We start from the raw sequence: 27,195 nt of genomic DNA on the forward strand, positions 1-27,195 counted from the left end.
TTAATCCATGCCTATACGTGTACTTGGAGAACTCAATTTGAAAAAATTATATTTCAATATGCAAGACGGGAGGCAAGTAACATTGACGTGCACATAAGTTATAACTAGATCTTCAGACCGCAAATTTCATCCAGAGATATTTTACGGAACTCAAAGAGAAATTTTTTCATGAATTTAGGCTGTTAAAATATTCGCAGTTATGAAGACATCTTCGCATTTCAGCGAAGTTATCGCAACATTCATGCATTGCTCCAGTTCCTTCGAGCAGGCTGAGACGTCAATGACGTCACCACAACTACGGCAAGAAACATCATCGAGGCAACGCATAAACAACTCTCATAGAGACAAGCCGTGCATTCTAGAACAACGGAATGTCCTTAAGCTAAAATTCAGTTGATATCGAGATGTCCTTTACGCGTGTATCGCCCTCAACCTATACAGTACTTCACACACATATCACACTGTTTAGAGGGGGGTAAACGTGCAACTCTACGACACACTATATACACGTAAAAACTCAGGAGTGTCATCAGAAGACATTGCTGAAGAATGAAATCGAAGCTAATATGAATGGTATCTGCAAAATTTACAATATTTTATATTCATACAAAAAAATGTTACGCCATCAGGATACCAGGGGCAGCAGCCGTCACTTTCTTTTCATCAGCGCAAATACTACAGTCTATTCGTAAATAAATAATTACTCCCATCACTCGTGGGCCAAATTTTGAAAATAATGAAATGCAACAAGTCTCTTGGAAAATAAGTTGCTGGGAACTTGTTGCACATATCGGAGGCCACTCAGTTTACTCAGATAATCTCCATTCCTCCCCTGCACCAAATCCAAAGAGGCCTAAGGTAACCTATCTACCCTTGACATATTACATCGGACAGTTCTTTCTTTCAGGTTTAGCGCCTTGAGTACTTCAACCATGTACTGAATAAGCGTTCTGTATTTTGGAGCCAATTGTGAAGAAGTGCCTTCTATACATCGAAACCGCGTCTCTGGTTTCAACTTCTTAGCATGGACGAGCACACACGGAGCGGCCCCGTGAATGATAAATCATAACGATTGAAATGAGTGGTCACAGAATACTCCGTGGATTTTGATACAACGTAATCCTGCCCTCTTGAGTTCACTTTTCGTTACTAAAAAAGATTAAACAGCGTATTGAGGTGTAGGAGGAGAGCTATAACTACCATCCAATTATTTTCATATTTTATATAGTCTAGGGCATATTAGCCTAGAAATCACTATCCTTTCTTATGACTATACTTTTAATAAAACATCTTAAAAAAGAACCGGAAAATTGAACGGAAAAGCCAGAGTAAACTCGAATAATAAAGTATACATTAATTTATAAAGAATATTACTTTAGAGCACAGTTCAACGATTTTTGATAGGCGAAAAATCACTACACATATAATAATATTTAATTTAATCCTTACTCTCTATGAACACTCAAAAAACCCATTCAGTTTAATAAAGTGCGCAAGACGTTTACGTCGCCATTTGGATAATTAATTCCGTAACCATGTCTTGTCGGGTGGCGGGAGGAAGAAATATCTGAGGCTAATCATTTTCTCCTCCCCTCAACGGAAGTGAAGTTAAGCCCTTGGTGTGTGTGACCTCTCATCCGACGGCCGCCGTCCCGCAATTTATCTTCCAGCGATGCCCATGTAGGCTTGAATGGAAATAAAAATTTTGTCCTTCTCAGGAATGGAGCCAGCGTCCCAGTTTGGGGAGCTTACCGTTTCCCCCCTCATGCCCGCCGGAAAAACCCATTTACTTATGCGTATGCTCAGTTTAATAAAATGTGGAGGACGCTTACGTCGCCATTTCCGGCGGGCTTAATGGTCTCACGGATGACAACGTTGCATCAGTAATTCTTTCCCTCAGCATCCCTGGAACGATTGATCCCGTTTTTCCAACAAACCAATCAAGGCTATCGCGAATACCCAGAATACTACGAGAACAAAGGTTTAGGTCGTCCATGAATTTTGGTTAATAATATTCAAACGTCTCAATTTGTTAATCAAGGAGAAATGGCAATGACTTGTATGAGATGAGATATATATGTGTGTGCGTGATTTCGTCGAAGTAACACGGAAGTGTCGAATAACAAACTTGGACAGCAACAAACAATATGAGAACACATAAAAAGATCACTCACACGTTATTTCTTGATCATTTCGGCGGAATTCAGCTCCGTCTTTATCGGCAGAAATAGAAGTAATGACTGCTGGAATAGGAGATGTGAGGGGTGCGAGAGAAAGGGAGGGGGGCCAGGAGAAGGGGAGAACGAGGCGGAGAAGGGGTGAGAGGAATGGTTGGGGGAGAGAAAAGGGAGAGGAGAGGCTAGAGGAGGGCGGAGATAGGGAAGGATTGAGAGGGGAGGATGTGGAATTGACAAATAATCGGAAAAGAAAATAATCTGCTCACCACAACTATTGCAACATCCGAGACCCAGGTTTCAACTTACAAAGTATGTATATTATACATATATATATATATACACACATATATCGTTGTGTATGTATATATATATATATATATATATATATATATATATATATATATATATATATACACACAGGTATATACATACACACACAAAATCATTCACATTGAAATAGATTTAAGGAAAGAAGGTAGGAAAGCATGTACAAGACAAACATAGGAATGGTGGGGAAGGTGGAATCGAGCAGATCACATTCGTAAAAAAGTTTCCTCGACCGGGACTTGGGCTACGATTCTTTGGATTTGCCGGCCCGATGTATAATGCAGGCTAATTCTTATAAAAACGAACTTCGGATCTACCGAGGCAAAATCTACTGTTCCATATGGAATGCTGGTTAAAGAGATATTATAGACACATGGGCTTATGAGCGCATGCAGTGGTATTTATTACGCAACGAACAACAACTACGCCATCATAAAGACCGAAGGTGATCTTCGTGGTTCAGTATAATGATGCTCTAATAACACATGTATGAATATTTATCACACGGCGTGGCGTCTAACGCGATGGAATTATAGCACTTCCGTATTTACCAATGACCTGAGTAACTGCCGTAGCTTTTATTACACCCAAAGCATGTGACTGACAGGGGATGCTGGTAGGTTAGAACACGAGAACTAGACTTAGGCATCATTACGCCATTTCACTCATCAGTCCTCTTCCATTATTACTACACTCAGGTGATTTGGATGTCACTTGAGTAAAAGTTAATGCTCACATCTGATCTTAGCCACTGTTTATTTTCCAAATTTGATTTAAACACGTTTTTCGGCTTTTTCAGTCATCTGCAGATACTTTATTCTATAACTTATTGAATAAGATGGAAGAAAGAACGATGATTTAAAGAGTATCCATTCTATTTTGAATAAGAATATCATCATAACACCAAATGAAAATTATTTCCTTCATGCTCCCAGGGGAGTCAAGGAGAGAATGTCCCCACCCTCAGTTCTAAGAGAACTGTGAGAAATTATGCCACGGCAGTAACTATGGCGCATTCTCGCGTTGATTTGTGAACAACTGCCGTGCATTCTCAAATGTACCCGATTCATTATCAACATTCTTGTTATTGTGTGCTGAATCGCCAACAAATACGTCTTCAGAATTCTCTTCCGAATCGTAAGTTACTCACCCAATGAAAATGAGACGAGGATACGAGATTTATCGAGAAAGTTTTCTGCATAGATTGCTCTTCCACTCTCGCGATTCGGTTTTCGTACGGTGTCCCTCATAAATCATCTTAATAGGGTAATAGATGGCGAATTTGCGTGAGAAAAGATATTTCGTTGGGAGCCATTCATATGGGCTAAAGAACAATTAAAGCACACCGAACAGTTACTACGATTACGACACTAATTTTTAGAATAATTAATTTCTTTTTCTCTATAAAGGAAGAAATCTTGCTTCTTCTTTCAGTTCTAATCCCTACCCCATTATCGACATCGTTCCATGCCACACCGTTATGAACTGTTGAGTATTCGTGACGACCTCACTACTCGGTGTTTTATTACTAAATCTCTGTAATCTGTCATAATCTAAAATATTCCACATACGTGCGGACGAAATTAATATTACTCAGTTTAAGGATTGAAATAATACCCAAGAGAAAGCCGTAACAGAGAAGCGTAGCTTACTTCTTTCATTCTCCCGCTTCTCTTACAAACAATACGTTTGGGACATTATAAAGAATTTCATTGGTTAAAAAAACCAAAGTATTCAATTCAACGTCTGGTTTAATACGCGAGGGTAAAGCTTACCAGCGTACTAAGCCCACCCTCACCATTAGCCGTAGGGCTAATAATAGCCCGTCTGAGTGTGAAATTGACACGTAGGAGGCCTTTCCGTGAGCCGCCTGTGGTTTTCCAAGAAAACCTGGCATTCGACAAATCGCAACGTTTGGATGTAGCCGAGGTTGTCCAGTCGTCACCTGGAATCAAACCCGGACCCTCCAGTCGGTAGCCCAGCGCTCCACTCATTGGACCATCACACACTTAAGTTTTAATATGCATCATAAATTTGTGAGGTATATAAAAAACTGATGCCGATTCCATTTTGAACGCCATTTTCTGGCTGTGAAGTCCAAACGATTTTATCAGATTCCATTCCAAGGTCAATGATTTCAATAAATTGTTCTTCGATTTAAATTAAAAGGCATAATACACGAGGTGCTTCATGATTTCATAAAACGTAATTATGTTTTTTCATTTGAGTAGCATTATCTCTATGTGTCTATTTGCGCTATCTATGTGCGCTATTTGCGCTAGTCTATGTGCGCTATTTAATAAATCTAAACAGAAATCGAACTAGACAAACCGCGTGCTGCCTGAAGCTCGACAATTACTTCTTGACGAGAGGACAAGGGAGTTGATTCTTGGGCACCTATTTTGTTTATCATTGGGATTAGATGGAATGCCCAGTGATCACATTATTGAATAACTAATATATCATAGTCGACTTCCAAGGCCAACGCTAGTGTATTATCGTTCAGCGTGTCCTACTCGGATTGTTTATCTGTGGCTTCCCTTGTGGAATGCCAAACCCGCGAGTGATGCAGTGCACTGGGCCAGGCCCCAACCCCACATGACTGAAACAGCCATAAATAAGTGTATGACACTATCCAAATTAAAAAAAAGCGTTTCCCGGCCCCAAGAGTGTCTCCCATGCACCGAGGGAGCCAGGCGACACCCTCCCGACGAAACACCCAGATTAAGCAAAACGCCGACAATTACGTGGGTGCGGGCGAGCCATATGGTTAGATTGCGCATGGAATGAACGCTCTCATCCTCTTCATAACCTCGGAAGAGGCGAAAGAGAGAGAGAGAAGACTCCAGCTACACCGAGGCGAAATTTTCTCTCCTCCTCCACCCCCGATCACGAGGAGGGCTGGTGAGGGAAAAGGTTCGAACCCCAAGCCCCTCGGAATCGGCGACAAAGGGGGGCGTCCAACGCTCACGCGCCAACCACTGAACTCGCGGCTTCCGGTTCGTGAGTCAAACGACGAGGTGTGCAGATGGGAACGAGGATGTGGAGGGGTTGGGGGACAGGAGAGGCAAGGAGGAGGGGAAGACCTGGCTGGTTTTTTTATATGACGAAGAGGGGGAAGGGGGTGATCGAAAGGGGAGATGGCGTCTCCCCCGACAAGGGTTAACAATACCCACGAGAGTCCTTGCCTCCCCTTTCGCAGCGCTGCTGCACTCCGCCAGCGATTCTACGTGGCGTTTCGTGATGGACAGGAACCTTTCCATTCCTTATCAGAGGAGAGAAGCGCACTAATGAACTGAAATCCAGTTGAAACGTATTCGCACGTCGGTCTTCCTCCGTATGCTTTAAATAATCCAACTCGAACGCCCACATTGCTGCGAAAGTGAGCGCACGGCAAACTTGATTTCAAACCCCCGGATATGCACGCGTAGGCACCGGCTCGCAACCGACCCATTTCATCAATCTAATCGAATTTCAAGTCGACTAAAATTGAATCGATATAATTACAGGGGCTACAACGCTAAAACTATCTTAAACAAGCTTCGACTATGAAATAAGTTATTTATCATCGCATTAGTAAATAGTTAATTAAATGACAGAGGAAAAAATGACTATGTCGCAGTTTACTCAGCTCACTTGGTGTACTTGTATTCTAATGACGAGCCCGAAATAATCCAGTTCTCTCGAATGGCGACTTGGAACGCGGTTACTCTATCCAAGTTTCTAACATCGTCGACTTAGAACTCTTGTGTGTGTGTAAAGTGGGTGCATGAAATAACAAAAAAGTCAAAAGTTGACCTTCTTCAAGTCACATTCTCTTCCCACTAGTCAACGTCTCCGCTTTATAATGGTTTCAAGTTCAACAGTCGAATACGCGAGCAACTGTTTCAAGCGGCAGAGTAGCAGACTTCGGGTCTTTAGGTGGTTCAGTAGGTACAAAAAACCCATTTCAAGATTTGTAACCTTACAGATTGAGATTGGAATATTCATTCGTAACCATATCGGCGCGCTTCACGAACACATGACAGAACAATCCAATAGTTAATGACATGCTGCTAAATCCCGGGAAGGGAACTTTTCTATTCTTGGCGGATGAAAAGACTTGGAAACGAGGGATTCTGGAACACCACATTATTATATGGCGCTGTGATTAAGTTCATGGTTTCTTGCTGATTCAAGGTTTTTATTAAGTATATATACATACGTATGTCTCATATTCAGTGCAGTATCATCAACTAAGGTGTCGGAAGACTTGCGAGTGGCGTAAGAGAGCTTTGGGCTTTCCTCAAAGCTCTCTCCCGACTGATGAGACATACGTATGTATGTATGCTATATAAAAACCTTGAATTCGCAAGAAGCCGTGAACTTCAGCACAGCGCCATGTAGTAATGTGGTGTTCCAGAATCCCTCGTTTCCAAGTCTTTTCATCCGCCAAGAATAGAAAAGTTCCCGGGATCAATGTCCGGACGTAATAACTGCTTCAAACAGAACGTGCGCCTTGGAACTTCGCTCGCACAGGGCTGGCGTCCACGACACCGATAGGTTGATGTAATTATCTCATGCATTTGGAAAGGGCAATCGATGGCGCATGCGCGCATACCATTGTTTCCAGACAAGCGTGTCTACGTACACGCGTGTCCAGGACGATATTCAGGTCATAACAGTTTCTCGGACCTACCTCTTGGACTCGTATGTGGCTCGCGAAACTACGTAACATTGCAATTGCTATGAAACTTGAGTCATATCAAGTCCCGAAATACTTGCATCAAAGTTTGAAACGAATTTTGAGAAAATAATGACAATGAACGTTGAGTTTACTCACTAGAATTTTTCTATGATGGTCAATGTTCAGACTCCAGTTACTAGTGAACTTAATAAATTGGGTTTTGGGATCGCTTTTCTTGGCCACTATGAAAGTGCGGTAGTTTCCCATGCCATAACGTGACAAGCAACCTCAAACAGTTGACAACAGTATTTAAATGGATTTTGTGTCTTCCCCATCCCCTTGCAAGATACGTGCCCTTAGTTCCAGTTTCTAATGTAAGCTCGTGGCTCAAATGTTCTTTCTCAATTTCACAACCATTCCGGTGAGAACTCGAATCGCAGAGAGAATTATGGCGATCTTCCACCACGGCGTCCTTCTTCTTTGGGAAAATGCCACGAAATTGCTAGTGTGTGTAAAGGAAGCGTAGTAATGCCGTGGCATGAATGTTTAACAACAAGTGCGCAGTATTTTTCTGTCACTCTGGCTCGACACTAAATGTCAGGACGCAAAATGTCGACAAGACGCGAGGACGAAAGCGAAGCATTTTAGTAGGTTGGGTGAGCGAGGTAAAGAATTCGAAACACGAAATTGATAGGAGAACTCAAGTAAGGCGACTTCCAGGTATGTGAAAGGGGAGGGGACAAGACGTTCGAATGCTCGTTACCTTGAATTCTATGACGAGATCTCGCGCGAACACGCGAAAAATCGTGGCCCGTCGGGTGCCCTTAGAAGCAGCGCAGGTCGTGAACGAGCACCATTCAGTGGTGATCCATTCACCTTATAGAATTCCCCTTTAAGTCACACGCATTGAAAAGTGAGAAGTAAAAGTTTTCTTTGGGTGAATTGCTTTTTCGGTGGTCAGGCGTTGGAGGCAAATGCACAAGGTTCACTGTTGACCTTTACAAAACATCTATCATGTTGGCAAGGCGTGATTCGAGTTCGCGGCATTTTCGTTTACCCGGAAATCGAGCGACGAACTGAGGTGACCAGACCAACCGTAGGATCTTACTTTTCTTACTTGATACCTACTTTTTCCAATCTTCAGGGTATCCTTAGTGGAATTTAAGTGATATTACAGTCGTAATTTTGTCCAGCTGTAATCCTGCAATAATATTCTTCTGTCGCGAGCTTTTCTGCTCTTGTGAAATTCGGCGAAACTTTTTATATTACAATTAATTTTCTAGACACGGCGAGAGTAAGTAAACGGAAGTGTCTATTTAAAACAGTTACCACGTAAGAAGTGGCGATGACGTCCGCGGGCATGGAAATCAAGTTATATTAAAATCATTCAACCATAATATTTTGCAACCCAAAACCAACCATTCCGCCGCCCCCATACTCGCGACATTTCCGGACACGTCATAAGAAAGGGACGGGCATCGATGATGGGGGGTTACCATAAAAGCTTTTTCTTACCAAAGAAAGTGTAACAGGGCCAGGCCGGGGAAGAACACCCACACGGTCACACACGAGACAATTTCGGACCTTGCAGGAGGACGAGATAAGACTTCTCTGTCTCGCTGGTTGGTGTGGTAAGTAGCCACGACCGAGAAAACGCCGTCTCCCTCGTTCAACGTAGGCTTGTAGAGAGAGAGAGGGAGGAATTGTGGGGGGGAGGAGGAATGGAGGGGCAAGAGGGAGGGGGAAAAGGGGGTATGCGTGTAGAAAGAGCGTGAGCAGGGGGGGGCGCCTCCCCTGACGATCACCCTTCCCCTCCTTCCGACCCACGAGACTCACCCCTTCCCCCCTCCACCTCACTCCCGGCCCACCCTTTTACATTCGCCCTCCTCCCCTGACTCCCCCGCCCTCAACACACTTCTCCGCCGCATTCCCAGCTGTGGGAGAGAGAGGGCTCGCTTCGCTCCCCAAGGCCAAGGTGGGCGCCTGGCCGAACATTGCTATGGAAACCGGGAGAGGACGGACCTTGTTCAAACGGAGCTCCTCTAACTCTCTTCCCTCCCTCCTTCGATCACGTCTCCGGCCACCCTCAGTCTAACAACACACGCGGTCTTTGCCAAGCGTTTCATAGGAACCAGTAAAGTCCGCAGCTGAACATGGGGCGCTCCATAGGGTGCCTGGGGAGTGCACGACCAACCGGGGCATTTTCCCATTCCGTGGATGAGAAACAGCGGACACGGTTCTCATGAAAAATGTATCATTCGTAATTTTTCCTGCTCGGCAACACAATTTGTTTGAATATATTTTTCTCCAGCTAGCCCACCGCCAAACCAATTTACTAGAAATTTGATTTTCCGCTTTCAATAACTAATTTGGATGAATCGGTGGTGATTATTGCCACCAAGAACATCAAAGTCCTCAAGTACATACACGGTGGCATTTTATTGCATGAAATGGTACAATTCGTGCGAAGAAAAAATTTCAATTACATAACAAAGTATCCACTTACAATACAATCTTTCAGTTCAGGAGCTGTTCTTTTTTGTGCACAGCATTAGAAAAGCTTACATCAAACAAAGCGGTCACCTCACTCTCGCATTTTCGATTAAAATTTATGCTTTATCCCTTGGGAATTGCACTTAGGGGTCAGGTGGTAGAAGAAAGAGACTCCATAGTCTCAATCTCGTCCCAAAATGAAGACGACCAAAAATATTTGAATACATATTTTTGTTTTGGAATTCTTAATATCTTAAAGAGGCAAATATGGTAACACCTTTATTTTCTGCATTATTTTTAATGATGATGCAGAATTAAGTCATAAGAAGGCAAATTCATTCGATGAGTGAAATGGGTAAAAACTTTCAAATGGTCCTAAAAACGAAGACTATTTATTGGGATTCCCGGAAACATTTTTCAGGTCACTCGGACAAATTATAAAATTCCGAGCGAAACACAGAAAAGAAAGGTAAGTATGCACAGCGTAAGTGCGTACCTCATGGAATAGGGGCCGAGTAATTTCTATCACACAATTCATCAGAGATCTTAGCTCCCATTACACTTTGTCCTTGATTCATTTCCTTCTGAAATGGTCAATTAACACTGTCAAAAATGTTTAAATAATTACGCGGGCGAAGAGAGCTCGGACTTCAGACGCTCACATGGTTGCGATCCGAAACAAAACTACTGCAATCATCAAGACATACTTCCTAGAGAGGAGATATCTGAGGATTAGGGGAGAGATTGGGACCAAAGAACAAACAGGTGCGAAAGAAAACGATGAAAGACGACCGAAATATATCGGAAGGCTGAAACTTAAGAACCGATAAAAAAAGGAAGGATTCAATGGTAAAGTTAGGAGAAAACATTTTTGACGGCGAGTGTAATAACTGGGAAAAAACTAAAATATTAACGAGGAGGAAGTAGATAAAGCTTTTCAACTTCATTTAACCTTATATCCCGATGCCAGAAGATGTCATTTGTGCGACTCGCTCATATATTTATTACTATTCTGTAACATTTACTTACATGTCGCCCCATTAAATTAATGATCTCTGATCGCAATGATGGTTCCTTACAATTCGTTCTATTATGTGCATTTCTAAGGGTGAAATTTTCCTCTGTCTTCATTATAATATTGTCTTCGATATTACAGTGTTAATTTCACGCACATGATTTCCTCATTAACCGTCAAATAATATCTATTAACCACACACATTTCCCGTTAGAATATCGTCACCAAAACAGGCCAGCAATTCGAGGAATGGTTTTTAGCAATCTTCACGCTATCTTCATCCCTACCTGTCCATTCATTTATTCATGATTTCTTGCGTATTTGTGCCTCGCATTTCACCCTTGACCTTCCTCTCTACCTCTTCCTCCGACAGCTCTTTCCCTTAGTGCCTTCATTGAACAGTCCTGCCTCAAGATGTACCCAAATTTCTCTGCTCGGTAATGATCCCTCTTCATCTTGTCAACATCTCCCTCGAATTTCTCTTCGTCCACTCTTCATATGAATTTTCATTAGCCACTCGCCCCATCCATTTTATACACCCTTGTGCAGCACCGAATTCCTTTTGCTCCACGTTTTCTTTACAGATACCACCGCCGAACCCTCTCCAGATGCAAGCTCCAGGTATACATAGATACTTATTAATCAATTCATTATGTCCAATGCATTGCTATTCCACATTGTTTGCTATTTCTGCTGAAATTTTTCTTCGTTTTAATTATTCAGTTCACTATCTCCCTCTTGTTTCTTTCATCACTTGCGGTCCTGCTCATGAATAGGAAAAGAGATTTTCTGCTCGACTCAATATTTCCTTCCAGAGTTTTCGACGACAATTATCTTCTTTGTCACGGATATAGTACACCCCTATCTTCGTTTTTTTTCCGACCCTACTTACTGTTAAATTCCCTCCAACCATACACACTCGTAGTATCATTTGCGAGCGTCCTTCCTTCTCCAAAAGTACAGCTATTTTGTCCGAAAAACACTTCATACTTATTTGCTCCCAGGCTATTCGCATAATGCTTCTTATCTTTTCCATTATCTCGTCCATGTGCTACTCTATGCATACAAAGACCACCTTTTACAGACAAAAATCTCGCCTGGGGACGAATATTTACATTATCTTTCGTTACACAAAATAAATATCGAAAGAATTATGACATCTTTCTCGTACTCTTTCCAAATACTATGATTTCTTTTTTTAATCGCATCCCTTGCCAGACGTAATCTCAGAAGCTGAATAAAAGGAAAATGCCATAGAATACTGATTGCAAATTGAGGAGATAATGTCCAAAGAAAATGAGGGGGGGGAAATACACGCTTGCACACGGTTTGTCAAATGCAGAACCAAGGCAAAGTTTTGCAAACACATTTAAGATTCAAAGGTAGACGGGACATAGAATAGAGTTTTAGAAAGATTAAAATTCTGTGAGCGAGTACAATGAGGGAGGACAACAGGGATATTGGCATGAAGGAGTGTAGCAACAAATAGGAGGTCCTGAACGTTGTGACTCGGTTATCAGGGATCATGAAAATCTAAAATTACCCGATTGACTACACATGAAAATTTAATAAAATGTGCATTCAACGCCCAAATGGACAAGAATAAATCCACATACCATAGAAGGAAATCACCAGGAAAATGCTATTCTTTACCACAGGGCAAGGGAAGCAAACAATCAATTCACAGTAATATGAAGACATGGGAATTTCCATGAAGTCTTACTTGGCGTAAGCATTGAGTCATGCTCACTGAATAGCACTAAAAACATGAAGTCATTACAAACGTAAAATCATTCCTTGATAGGTCACCAGATCGCGGCACAAGCTACAGTACTAACACACTTCGTACCATTTATCATCGTATCCTTCTTGAGTACCACTGCACTCTCAATAGGTTATTCCTGCGTATTCCTTCCCAGTGGGACGTTCCCTTCCTTATGGGAATATTTTATTAGATACTACATGATCTCATATTTGTATTGAAATCAGAAATTTAAGATTAGATGTGAGTCCAATACTGATTCTTTTCCGAGAACTCGTGATAATAGTACTAAGTCTCTATTACCCACTGCCGCACGCGACCTAATGACGAGCATTTCCAACATTTGAGACTGGACGGGAGGGACTATCATCGCCCTAATCCTTCTTCCACACTTTTGCTTCTTCTCGGACACTTTGAATCGGATCAGTGAACAAGCCTTCGCCATGCTAGCTTACAAATTATGACAACATAATTAGAAAACCCATGATTATTATTAATTGTTAATTTCTAGGCCTCAACTGACAATACTAAACCTGAAACCCTATACCATGATTAAGCCATCTTAAATTTAGCATATTTTCTACCTCCCTTCACCAATATGCTTATTATTTTCCTCCCCCTACCTCATTCACCTCATATAATCCCCTCCGTCATTGTCTTCAACACCCCATCACTAATTAAAATGGTCCATATTCATACTTCCTGCCTTATTTGGATTCCTCCCAAAAATTCCTTCTCCTTGCCTAATATGTTTTCCATTGTTTTCATTTCTATCAATTTTTCCTTGTCTTCCCATTTCCTCGGCCACGTCTCCAAAACCTCCAATCTACACTCCATCTCCATCTTGCTTCGACGACCATATTTCCTTGGAGTCCAAATGCTCACTTCATATCAAAGTTTTCGCTAGTCTTTTCTAACGACCTTCCTCAACGTCCCTGTCATTAACAACATCCTCCTCATAAAGGTCCATTCGCCAAACGCGATTTTCTTCACTTTTACCTACTACTTCGACCATCTTGGCGCGAACCACTTTCGAGATAAGAAAGCTGTTGCAATGGATTAAGTTTATGCCCAAAATTAACGCTTAATTAATATTCCTCTATATTGAAATCCTCAAAAACTTTGTCTTGTCTACTTTGATTCTCACCCCATACCTATCAAACTGATATTCTAATGCAATAAGCAATGACCCGCGGTAGTCCGGGGGTAGAGCGTTGAACTACTGACCGGATAACCCGGGTTTGATTGCCGGGCAAGCCTCTCTGGACCGCTGCAACTCCACCCAAGCTATGTGGTTTTTCGGATACCACATCTTCCAGGGAAACCATAACCGGCACAGGGAAAGGAACTGCCTTCCCTATCCTGATGTGTGAATGTCACACCCTTAGTACTGGGTGAACTCTAACATCACCTACCAAACCGACCTTCGGGTTGATTACGGTGTGTTTTTAAGCAATGACTGTCTTGGGCTGACGGAGTAGCTAAATTTTAATTATCCGCAAATTTGATTCTGTGTGTTCCCCACCGAAATTCCAATCTCCACACCTTTCCATGATTCTCTTCCTACTTCCTCTATGATCACGCTTAAACCTCTATGACCCTACTCCCAATCCCCTTATTGATGATCCTGAGCACCAGTTTGGTGGTGTGCAGAATAACACTTATATTTCAATGGCCCTCACATACGGTAGCCTTTCCCATTATTTTTATAATTGGATCTAAAACTGATCTGACGAAGTCATCCAGCCAAATTCCTCCCCCATGAATGCAACGATTAGCCCATTAAAACTCTTCCTTCCACGCTTTCATAAACCCTTAAATACTTCCGCGGGAATGTTCCCCATCCCCGCAGCCTGAATTGATTTCAATTCCATTAATGACCTCTTATCTCTCAATTAAGTATTCCACTACCTAAGCTATCCTCAGCTATGTACTATTCTTTCTGTCTAAAATGTATGGACGTCTCCGTATTATTTCCATCTCTCTTAAATCTATCCTGCGTCAATTAACGACTTTCCTTTCGTATCTTTAACAGGGCACACGGATTTTCTCTTCTTGACATCCTGACAGTGCTTACATCTTCATGTACAGCGCACCCATTTCACCCTTCCTCTGTAAACTCTCCGAATCCACGAACTTCATCTTCCATCACGAACTCCATCTTCCAAAAGAGGTTTCCCCCCATTAATTTATCACCTCGGTTTATTATTTTTCTCTTTATGCGTTCGTCTACCTCACTCTGCGTTCCGACTATTTCCCTTCCTTCTCTTGTCAATCATGCAATCATCTAGTCTGTAATCCACGGTGTCCATTCCATTTGTTCGTGTTCTTATTGTTTCGTTTGCGACTTTCGATATCCCATGCTTGAAATGTTTCCACGTCTCTTCTACTGAACCCGTCTCCATGCCTTCACTCATACCTTTTCCTACCTCGTCCACTCTTACCTTTTGTCCCTGTTAATGACTGGCTATCGATGCCTCAATCTTACAATTCATTCACTAACCTTTTTCCACTATTTCATCAATTAGTTTATTAAATAACTACTTCAATACTAGGGTACTGAATGTCGTTTCGGTGATGAAAAGGCTTCGTATTCAATTTGGCCATTGGTTACGGTTTTCGACATTGACATAATTACCCCGCGATCCACCAAAAAGGCGTGTGGCAGGGGGTGCAAGTACCATGTGGGAAGGGCGAGTGAGAGGAAGGGAAAAGGAAAAGGTATTCGTCAAAAAAAACCATAAAACAACGTGCAACCTGCACAAATGCCGGAGGAAGACCCAACTAAATACAAGGGCTGATTCACTCAACAAATTAGTTACTTGTTATGCAAAAAAAGTGAATAAAATGGAACCAAAACCATTTTTACGACACACCCCAAACCATAAAAAAGCAGGTCATACAGAAGTAAAAACTAAGAAAGGGAAATTAAACCATTACATGGACATGCAACTCATGGTCTCCGCCACTGAAGGCACAGATAGGGAATGTGACACACCGCTGCAGGCAGCAGAGGCGTATCCCCCCCCCCCCCACACACACACACACACACAGACGAGGGATGGAAGGAGAAGCTTGAAACCAACAGAGCAGGGCAGGGCAGGCAATACTGTAACGAGCACTACATTTGTTAAATGTCAAACCCATGCGGTCATGCGGGAAGTGATTTGACAACAAAATACACAAGATTAGTTTTATTCTTCCGAAGTGGGTATTGTGGCCATTTTAATGGTGATTAAATGGTGTCTGCCATCGAACTCGGGGTTGAAATTCTAGTTGTTCTTCTGGGCAGCATAAGTCCAGGCAGGGCCAATTTCCTTGGGCGTCAATTGTTTTAGGGAAAGCATAGGCTGTGCAGTGAAAGGAATCTGAGCCCCTGCAATAACCCATACGGGCGATTTCACGCGTTGTAGGGTTTATACGAGATGATGATATCCCTCCTCCAAAAACAGGTCTACCACCAAAGCGATGGCGGCCTTTTTGGTGGTTTTGGCCCGGAGAATGTGCTCTCTTCCGTGGTCTATTTGACATGCTTTCCGAACAAAAACTACAGACGCCTTAATCATTCGTGGGAAAATAAAAATGGCTGAGTTTAGTGAAAATATGCTATTAATCCATAAAATGTCCAATTTTCCTTGCCTTTTACTATTGGAGCATAAGAAAAACAAAGTTTTACGATTATTTCATATACGGTAGATAACTATGTATAACAGTACGCTATCCACGCCATTGAATGGATTTGGATCGGCGAACTTGGGGTTAGTTATGTTGAGGTTCCATCAATTTCGGGTTTCATTTTTTCCACGAACGATAAGGGATCAGAATAACACTGTCCGACCACGGTAGGGATAAAAATATTCTGGTAAAAATTAGTCTGGTGTGTATTCACTCCCTGCCATACACCCTAGCGGTTACTTGCAGGGTAAAAAATATGAAAATCAAAAGAAATATATGGGGCTATTTGATGTGGACCCTACTATTTCTGTACTTCTGATAACCCTATTTTAAATATTAACATTATTAAGATTCTATTAAAAACAAAATAAACATGATCGCATATTCTATACGTAGAGTTGGCTAAATACGAGTGCAATATTTCAACTATGTTGTCTACAGCATGCAATGTAATGACATATTCACTTGCCGCTGGATTTTTCCGCATTAATCACCTCCTTTTATCTTTTCTGGAAATTTTCTCCTTCCATAATCATGCCGAGAAAAATAAACAGATGTTTGAGTTTGCATTGCTTTTGTAATTGCAATACGTCAACTTTCCACTGACTAACGATCAACCTCACCTTTCCCTGCTAAATACCACGGACGTTTTCCCTACAGTTAATTTGCGTCCTAGATCGCGGCAGCCTTGTTGTTGGGTTACTTACCACAGGATCCCGATTTCAAATGCTGGGTGTGGATTTCCGACAACCCGATCTAAAAAAATTCTCCTAGCTTTAGCTTCACAGTAAATGGAATGGTGAAATAACACGGAGAGGAAATGAGTAGTTGAGGAGTCGCATACACAGAAGGAACACCTTCAACAGACAAACATTCCATCCGAGTAACGCAAATGAAATGAGAAAGCTGCTAGAATTTTCCGTCTACAATTACATCTACACCAAACGTAACGAGAGGCACATGGCAGGAATTTTTGCCATCCTCTACTCAAATTAAGGATTCGCAGAAGACAAGGTCTTTCCAAAGGAGATCTATTAAAACGATTTAAATCCATCAGCGCAGGAGTCTCTTTATTTCATTTGACTCGGCTTCCGATCTGCCGACGCCATGTCTGCAGTACCTGTCATTATGTACCATTCCATTGTATGCACTTTTCATTTTATTTCCAATCCCCGTCAGAACGAAAACGAGTAATACGAGGAAACGCGCTCGCATGTTCGCTCCCCCACAATCCCTCGAAGCGGGCGCGCGAAACGGAAGGCAATATCGGCCGCTTATTGCACGGATTCGCATCGCTCGTCCCCGCGCAGCCCACGTTCGTTCCCTGGGTGCTCGGCGCTCACACGGCGACGACGGTCCCCCCTCAGACCCCAATTTCCTCTTTCGCAGGAAATCGCTCCGGCAACGATTGCATCACGACCCCCAACCCCTCCCTAACATCCCTTCCACGCACTCCGCATCCCCCTCAGCCATACACGCAGGCCCCTGATTCCCCAGAGGGAAAGCTCCACACAGTCGGCTAGTACACACACGCACATCCTGACTGCCCTCCCCCCTCCCTGCTAACTCCCCCTCACCGTCGCCTTAACGAGCGTATTTTCTGGAGCTCCACGGATCGCCTTGCACCTCCCCGCCTACACTTCCCCGCGCAGACGAGGCGGAGATGGGCGAAAGGAGGAAGATTCTGCGATCGAATTCGATTCGCCGCTGATCGATGGCGACTACTTCGAATGTCCTCAGCTGTCGGGGATTCTGACCCGGAGATGTCGGGCGTCTAATTGGTGCAAAGTATCGTATAAGAGGGGTAGGTGGATTGTCGAGAGAGGCAAGGGGGTTGGATTGTAGGTTGTTATTAACCAGGGGTGCCCGCATCACCAGATGATGCGAAGGGACCCGACCCCCTCTCCATAGAAGATGCGAGGTCGAATAGGGGTGTGGTCCCCCGACTGAATCCTTGCAGGACTTTAATGAGCACGTGTCGTATATTTCTGGGTATGACACGTCCCAGAGGTGGCTTACCTAAAGAAAAGATTGACAGGTGATAGGAATGTGGGACTATGAACACTAAATTTAATCAAAATCTACAAGGATCAACATGACATAGTAGGCAGATTCGCCTGATACGGGAAGCCCCAAACTGACCTGTCAAGAAGAGTCAGTGGACACTTGCGAGCCCAAATAAAACGTCTGTTTTGGCACTGCTGCCCCATGAACATGTCATTTTAAATCATGGTTTTCCCGAATTTTGTGCCTTAGGTCGGCCTTCTGGATAAGGTGTACCACTAGCACCCTTATTGGTGCTGTAATCCCACCTAAACAGGTTCCCCATTTGGCTACCCTTTTCGCCCTTGCCATAGAGCCAACCCAATCACTGGCATACCCTAGTTTATGCATAAATGAGTGAAAATCAAGCCATGATTATACCCTTACTCCCTCTCCGAAATAACGGTGGCTAACGTACTCGCTTCCCACCCAGAGGACCCGGGATCGAATCCTGGAGAGACGGCAGATCTTTTTCAGTGGTATCCCGATCCCTACTTGAGATGCTTTGAGGAGGGCACTTTGAGTGAGTACGCCGTCCGTCGGATGGGACGTTAAGCTGCGGACTCCTTGGCACCTTTCGTCAACAGTAGGCTAATACCGACGCCGGCTTTCTCTCCACCCTTCCTTTCCTATCCATCCTTAATGGCGTAAATGACCTCAGCACTCGGTCGCCTCCCCTCAAAACTACTACTACTCCATGCATGGGCAGGAAGTCAAGATCGAACAGTACGGATGCGGCGGATAATTATAACCATGCAATGAAATTGGAGGGAAGAAATTAAGTAGTGGGTTCCTTCCTTTAGTAGAGGTGCGAGGAAAATAACAGTTGTCATTGCTTGGAGAAATGTAACTGGTACCTTACTCCTTTAAAACCAAAAAAATCTTAACGAGTCAAACTTATTTAGAATAATTCACACAATCCGGGCACATATTAATAAATTGAAAAAAACAACTACCTTCCTCTCTCTGTCACCGAGGATCAGTCGATCGCCTTGAGGTTGGAAACAACCCAATTATGCCCCGCGTTTCGAATCGATCTACCCAGCTGTTACACATTATCCGTAAAATTTATATTTATACAGGACGCTGACAATTGTTCCAAAAATCAGACAAAAAGAGAAAATAATTCTTAAAGAGTTGGGTAGGGGATGGGAAAAATAGGACACTTATCGAGGAAACGTCAACAAAAACAAGTAATACTCCACACTAATCCATAGTACATGCAACGCCTACTTTGCACGGGCGGGCCCAAAATCCGGCCTTGATGACGACATGGCGCTTCAAAATAGGACAGTCAAAAATAAATCTGTTCTGAATACTGCAGCGGCGCTTTTCCTGTACTTCTATAAATATAACATGATTGCACGAAATTGAACAACAATTATACGCATTATCTAAATTTGTAGAACTACGTGAGAGCACTATTTAGCTTTATTATTACTTATATAGCACAAATTCTACCTCACCGCCCAATTTTGCGATAAAATCTTGTTTCCTTTATTTAATTATTTTTTTAAGAGCACAAAAGGATATGAAAAACCATATCCTAATCAATTATGGTGATACATCTAAAAGTACACGGAGATCGAAAAAGATCGAAAGTGTTGGATATGTGGCGGAGGTCAAGTTTCTCGACGGAACATATTTCCCTCTTTTATTTCCTGGAGAAACTCAGGGATGCCAAAACCATACAGTTAAAAGATTTCATTTCCGACCGGAAATTAGTTCAGTATGGGAAAAGCATTACAATATTTCTTCGGTTGCTTTCCGCGACTGCCACTCAGAAATTAAACGATTTTAAAAAATTCACCAAGAATAAAGTTCGATAATTTTCGATGTGCATCTCCATTTAGGACGAAAGACAAAAAATATAACACGCAACACGAGAATTAAGAACAGATCGAATGGAGTAGAAGAAAGGTGATTCCTACAACTGTAAAATAGAACAAGACGAATCAATAACAGTATTAAAAAACTCCACAGCAATACCAATATACGAGGGTCATCCGTAAAGTAGTACCCGTTCGTGAAATAAAGACACAAAAGTAAATATTAACAAACATAAAAAATTTTATTTGAAAGAGGATACTTTAAACTACTTCTCAACATAATCTCCAAGCAAATTAAGGCATTTGTCATAACGTGTGACAAGTTTCTGTATTCCTGCTGCATAGTCCTTCGCCGCCAGCTCATTGAGATACGCGAGGGACCCATCTTGCACAAATTTTTGCATAATGCAGATGGTGTTTAACAATTTCATGAACAATTGTTCGAGAAACATTGGGAAAATGCTCACAGATGTCATCAATTGTGACGCGCCGATCGTTCCTCACGAATTCGTCAACTGAGCTCACCAGTTGGTCTGTAATGACAGACGGTCTCTCCGAACGCTCATCGTCGTGTGTGTTCCCCCTCCCCATGTTGAAGTTGCGACACCACCGCCGAACAGACGACTCGTCCATTACATTGTCTCCATACACCTCCTTTAATTGGCGATGAATATCACATGGGCGAACGTTTCTTGCATTGAGGAATTTAATCACTGCCCTCACTTCACAACTGGCGGCGTTCTCAATTTTTTTAAACATTGTAAACAATCACAGAAACAACACAGGCAATGCTAGCGTCACGCAACTTGACTCAGAGAAGGCAGACAAGCCACTGAAGCTATCTGACCTCGTCCAGCGGCTACTCGCGTCGTCAGCACTTCATGCGGCACGAACGGGTACTACTTTCCGGATGACCCTCGTAAATACAACTATAATATAAGAATGCAAATAAAGGAAGAAAGTGAGAAAGGGAAGCCAAGAGGTGATTGGTTCATTAGCATGTAACACGGAAGAATGAACTGCTGCAGTTACAACCTTCGGATTGAAATCCTCTGACTTACAAATAACGTTAACAATTTGCATAATCTTTTCGATTCTGAGATCTAAAATATTCGAAAAAATAACGGATTGTAACCTCAAGCATTGAGATGAACGCACAAGGAATTCCCTTCATTTCCAACGCCTTACTTTCCAAACGGTCATCGAACTGACCTTGGATATAAAATCTGCATATATTGACTGGCCGCGAGAAAGCAAGGTGATTTTTAGCAGAATAAAACTCATTATGGTGTGAAACCCATCGGGCGCTAATTTCATGGAAAAATTTTACAAAATGAGAATACGCAGTGTAAAATTGGAAAATGAATCCAAAATCTCTAAATGAGGTAAGAAGAAAAAAAATATTACTTAACTATTTATAACTTACATTTTTTTTAATACACCTAATTTTTTAATGTTTAGCTACTATTACAAAGTTCGTCTTCTTCCAGGTTAAAGCCGTAGTCAAATTCTAGATAAATCTCCTACTATTGGTATCATGCTCCGGCAATCAGCTTATCAAACAAAGAATACGTACCCAATGATGGACGAAACTGCTGTGGTGGATACATTGATTGACGGTTGCCTAGATTCAATGGCCAGACCAATCACCACGCCCTCACGATCCCATTATGTTCCGTTTCTCACAATCAGTTAAGTCAGCTCTTATTTCTGGAAAACAATGAATTGCATAACATAGTGAAAGATGGTTTTCCGATTTCCCACATTTCATTAATGTCGGCGTTCTAAATAACAAGGGCCCGCATAGAGAATGTGCCATTTCCATTGCAGATTCCATGCCGATGGGGACAGAAGCGGCTCTTATCGATCGGGAAATCAGGAAATATGGAAGCATTACACTAAGGAAGCAGGCCCAACTCTCATTTCCAAAGCGAAAAATCCATGGTCCATTCCACGAGACCGGAAGACGGGAATTTGATTTTCTGCTTCAATAAATTGAGTCTGACACATAACATCTCCTTGGAGGGTTGACATATATAGCTCATAGAACAAAGCCGAATCTAAACGAATGAGGCAGCCTATAGATTCCTTTCCTCTAACGTGACTTCCAAAATATTTTTGGAACCTGAGAATCATATGGACGCTGACCTGTGATCCACAGTTTGTGAGGTGTCTTAGATCTTTTTATTTCGTACCTCCCCGATGTGTTTCTAATGTTGCTGCTTGTGGAGAATTATGCAGTTGGACATTTCCCTCGTGTTTGCAGGGCATTACACTTGACTAATAAATCCAACAATAAGGGAAGTCTACGCCAACACATCGATACAACCTCAATTCTTGATTGCATTGGTGATTTTCCACCAGAGCTTTTGGTTTAATTCAATGTTGTTTCACTTACATGGTCATGGCTACAATGTCCCTTGTTAGGAGCATACGACCGAAAAGGAGTTGAGACTGTAAAATACAGAACTACAATTAATTCGCTCCAGTAGACAAGTTGAAACCATAAGACAATGTTGAGCCGCATAATACTCTCATACGCAGCTACATTCGAAAGCAACACCTATTTTATTATTTTTTATGAGCAAATCTTATCCTTAGATATTTATTTCGCGTTGTAAATATAGTATTTATATACTCAGTTCCGTTCCCAAAACTTCTAATATCGCTCGTCTTCAGAGTGAGTTCGGACAAGTGCACGCATAACTTACTCGATCTGTCCCTTCCTCCAAAACCATTCAGCCTTTTCTCACCTCTTAGTTTATTAATTCAATTCTCAGCCCATTCTATCAACCAATGGTCAATATGCGTAGTAAGCTTCATTCACACTCGTCCTACTTTAATCATTAACTCTCCAGAGGTATCTAGATTTTCAAAGCGTTGTTATGATTAACTTAGTAGCCTATTGAAAATATTAAAGGAGCCAGGCTGGGAATCACCCCCGGAGCGAAGGTTAAATTACAGATTAAATCTCTTGCATAAATAGGAAGGATGTCTCTTTAGTGATGATGTTGAAATGTATTATTGCCCCCATCGTAACACGGTAGGGGTCATCCATCCATGGGTCATGTCAATAAAATTAGAGAGATTAGGTGTAGAGCAGTCCACCCAGAGGGCCCGGGTTCGAATTCTGGAGAGACAGCAGACCTCTTTCAGGGGTATCCCCATCCCTGCTTGAGATGCTTTGAGGAGGGCACTTTGGGTGAGTACGCCGTCCGTCGGATGGGACGTTAAGCTGCGGACTCCATGGCGCCTTTCGTCAAGAGTAGGCTAATGCCGAAGCCGGGTTTCTCTCCACACTTCACCCTTTCCTGTCCATCCAAAGTGAGGCAAATGGCCTCAGCTGTCGGCCGCCTCCCCTAAAATCTACCACTGCTATGTGTGGAACATAAAGATTTAAAATATCATTTTTTCCACGAACGATTAGGGATCATAATAACATTGTCCGTCCACGGTAGGGGTTAAAATATTCTATATTTTAACTCCTACCCCTAAATAAACTAGACGTATGTATTCACTCCCCGCTACATACACTAGCGGTGGCCTGCAGGGTACTAAAGCATATAAAAAATAACATACCCGCCGCATTCAGTCAACATTTATGCTTATCCTGATGCATACAGATATTACTAATTTATCAACTTTTTCTCTATTGATTGCCATAACATTAACCCCCTATCCTCGCACAACGATGTAAGGACACACTACGTGTATGATATTTCATATCTCTACAGATATCTCCAAACACCAACTGCCGACGCAAATGTCTTCCTGGATTGTTTTTCTGACACATTCCCAGTTTTTTATCATCCCCAATGGAAAACGTTCCAACTAATCAGTGAATCTCGTTGGTTGGTTCTCCAAGCCCAAACCTCTCTCTTTCTCTCGAATTAATCCGAATAATTAGATTCAATTGTGGCATCTTCAACCCTAGTCATAATAGCTTACCACTGCCCCTTCAAATGGCCTGAATTAAATGCGGTGAGCAATATTTTTCATTAGCGAAGCACGTCCTTTGGTGCCTTGAAGCATTTGGATTCTAATGAAAATATGAACAATAAGTTAGAGCGTTACACGCTAAACCTCAATCGTGAAAACCACACGTTCAGAGCAGAGGTTCCGCCGAATTTCACTGTGACCCCGGCAATTTTCGGGAAATGTCTTACTCACGGATAAACCCAAAAGCTTTATTTTGGCGAGGGATGCCGAAGGATATCACCTGAATTAGAATCCGGAACCCTACAGTAAGGAGCCGCACGCTATATTCATTGGTTATCATGCTGCTTACTGTACATGTATCTATGATAGGTGTAGGTCGGTGGATTAATACGATAATAAAAACAACGAGGAGTGCACACAATACCCCAAATGAAATATTTCACTGCCAAAAAAAAAACGAATGTCACGATTCGCGGGGACGGAAGGAGAGAGGAGTTAAATGTAAACGACTGAATAGCATCCGAAACCTATTCACTCCCAGCCCTGCCTGGGAGAAACGAACCAACAAATGGCGACACAAATCGACATGTGAAGGAAAGAGGAGGGGTCCTTTGTTCGGCGGGTGCGACAAATCACATTCAATCTGAAAATGGGGAATGGGGCGTTTACATGGCGATGCGCAAGGGATCCAGTCCGGAGTCGAGGATTCATCGCGGGCGACTCCATTATTCGACACTATTGATCACGATTCCACGAATTGCCTCGGAATCCCACCAACACCTTTTATGCTTCTTCGCAGAAACTCTCGCGGCTAGTACTGATTATGCTCTAGCCTATGCACCGGTGATTAATACCCCGTTATTTCGGACTGGTATCCAACGTATCGCGACCGCTGCCAAAGAGTTTTAAATATGAGAGAATTCCAACTAATTAGAGTGTGATTTCATGACGCACAATATTCAGTTAATTCTTTAAATAAATTGTGATTATTTTTTTATGAGGAGTGCCAGGCGCAAACGAATTGGCTTACGGTCGTCTCCGATAATATATAAAACTGGAGTTCCACTAGGTTGATCGCGGGCTCGAATGTGGTTACTTGAAGAATGAAAACGTCTTTGGTCGTATTTAGGCGATCTCCACTGTTCCACGACCGAATGTTGGTCAGCCAGTGCGTCGGATCAGTTACTTCAGCCAGTGACACCAAAAAATACATTGAAACCTGAGACTGGAAATACCGGAATCACAACGTTAAAATTCCACTTGAATATTTTAATTAAAATCAACTTCTTCCTAGTGGCAAACTAAGAGAGCGACCTGTTTCCTTACATTCGCAAATATATAGATTTTTTTAAGAACGGATAAATAAATGTGTGTACAAAATGAAAAACATTAAGCAAACATTGGAATAAGCATGAAAATTAGTCAAAATTCCATTAAGAAGTCAGATGCTATCGCTGCTCCAGTTAAACCTAACAGTGTTGAGCTTTAATTCTTGGACTTATTTCAAAACAGGGGTAAACAAACACTGCTATTCACGAAAGTTATTTATTTTACACGACCATGGTATCGATAGTGCGCATCATCATCAGGTGACAAAGCACAAAAAATAAATTCCTATGCACAGACATGTTGGGTCAGAGAGGGGGGAAGGTTACCTCCCTCTGAAACAATTTATATAAAGAACTTTTTTTCCTTTGGCACATGATGATGATGATGATGCAGAGTATCGAAACTAGGGTCACGTAACAAACATCGACCGCACACATGAACCCCCACACCGCTGCGCGTGTCACGCATTTACAGTTCATAGGATCGTTTTGCACCCGCTAGTCAAGTCATGGTTGACCACAAAAGTGATTAAAAAAAAACAATTACCAAAATTAATAAATTTTTGTGCGAAATAAAAAATATTAATACATTTTTTTAAATATTCGATTGGTTAACAATCATTTTATGTAAAGCCCGTATTTTCTCTTTTTCACCAACAACACAATATTGCCGCAGCTACTCCATATTTTGTGAACAGCTGTTCCGTGTGAGAACAGAACTGCTCATTGGTACAATACCTCGTTCTAGCAGCGCCTGCGGAGCACACGTACACTCGGTTATTATTCAACCTGATGATTAGGCGCGATATCGAAACAATTATCGTGTAAAATAAAACACTTCAGTGGAATAGCAGTGTTTGCCTACCCTTACTAACTTTTCTTGGTTAAGAACATCTTGAATGCTGTTCAGGACACTCAACCAAATGGGGGCAACAGAATTTGAAACTATATGGATACGAAATTATTCCATTTTAATAGGCACTTTCGAATAGACATTAGGTAAATGTGTTGGATCATTAGGTAAACAAGGATCTGCCGAATCGAAAGAACAGATAACCATGTCGCCATCCAACATTACCTCTTTGAGTGTCATCTGACACTCGTTGAAATAGCAAAACAGCTCGCGACGTTTACTCAATTACTGCATCATACGCCTACCTTCCACCATATAAGAATATCGCCCGTGAGACCATTCCCCATTCTGAAAAGTTAGCGTTTTGCCCGACGAGTTACAGGCCGTGAGTGGTGACAAAAAAAGGAAAGGGTCAATCCATTTATCCAACTCCTTCAGTCCTGAACACTAAAAGCTACCCTTGAAACGAGTAAATTAGTTGTTATTACGTGGGGCGACCTACAACTAGTAGTATTATTCAGTAAAATATAAATACGTAGAATAAGTAGAAAAGTGTAAAATAAGAGGGGTAAACAGAAAAATCGCTTAGGATCCAAGATTGATTGTGTCTAATATCAGTTGAACGCCCGTATCACTCCGAATACTAAAAGTTTTTTCCAGCCAGCATAATTTGACCACTAACAGTTTGGTGGCCACATCCACCGACTAAATTCTGATAGACAATCGACGCAGAATAGGTTCTTAGTTCCAATAGGGTGTGCTGGTAGGTCAATGCAGTGTCCCGCTCCAAATGTATTTTTCTGTCACCGCTCACCTATGATTAATGCAAACAGCGAACGATATTTATCATTAACTTCAACATTTCCTTATCATCATCGTTCCTCACTAAATATTAAACTTTATTATATGAATTAAGACTGCTATTTCCAAGCACAGCATTCCATAAATTATTCCAGCTTCCGCACCGTTAATGGAGGCTGGGCCATTGACGGCCGTCTATCAAGCACCGGTCCAGTAATCCGACCTCAACTTTTAAATACACGTTCCGAATCCATAGTAAACAGTCTCAAAAATGAGAATTATTCTCC

At 42.1% G+C, this 27,195-nt stretch overlaps 1 protein-coding gene across 3 annotated transcripts in view; it reads right to left on the reverse strand.

Annotated features, from left to right (window-relative positions):
- The window catches only part of LOC139691050 (uncharacterized protein CG5098-like), a 191,808-nt gene that overhangs the window by 154,575 nt on the left and 10,038 nt on the right, over positions 1-27,195 (reverse strand). For 2 of the 3 annotated variants that reach the window (XM_071588779.1, XM_071588776.1), the window contains exon 1: positions 21,564-21,640. The exons of the other annotated variant lie outside the window; for it this stretch is intronic. In XM_071588779.1, coding sequence (XP_071444880.1) covers positions 21,564-21,597 — 34 coding nt within the window. In that variant the 5' untranslated portion in view covers positions 21,598-21,640. Of the gene's footprint in view, positions 1-21,563; positions 21,641-27,195 lie in introns of those variants that run through there. 3 annotated transcript variants of the gene reach the window in all.

Source organism: Hetaerina americana, unplaced genomic scaffold, assembly GCF_022747635.1.
Source record: "Hetaerina americana unplaced genomic scaffold, ioHetAmer1.1.p SCAF_3, whole genome shotgun sequence".
NCBI lineage: Eukaryota > Metazoa > Arthropoda > Insecta > Odonata > Calopterygidae > Hetaerina > Hetaerina americana.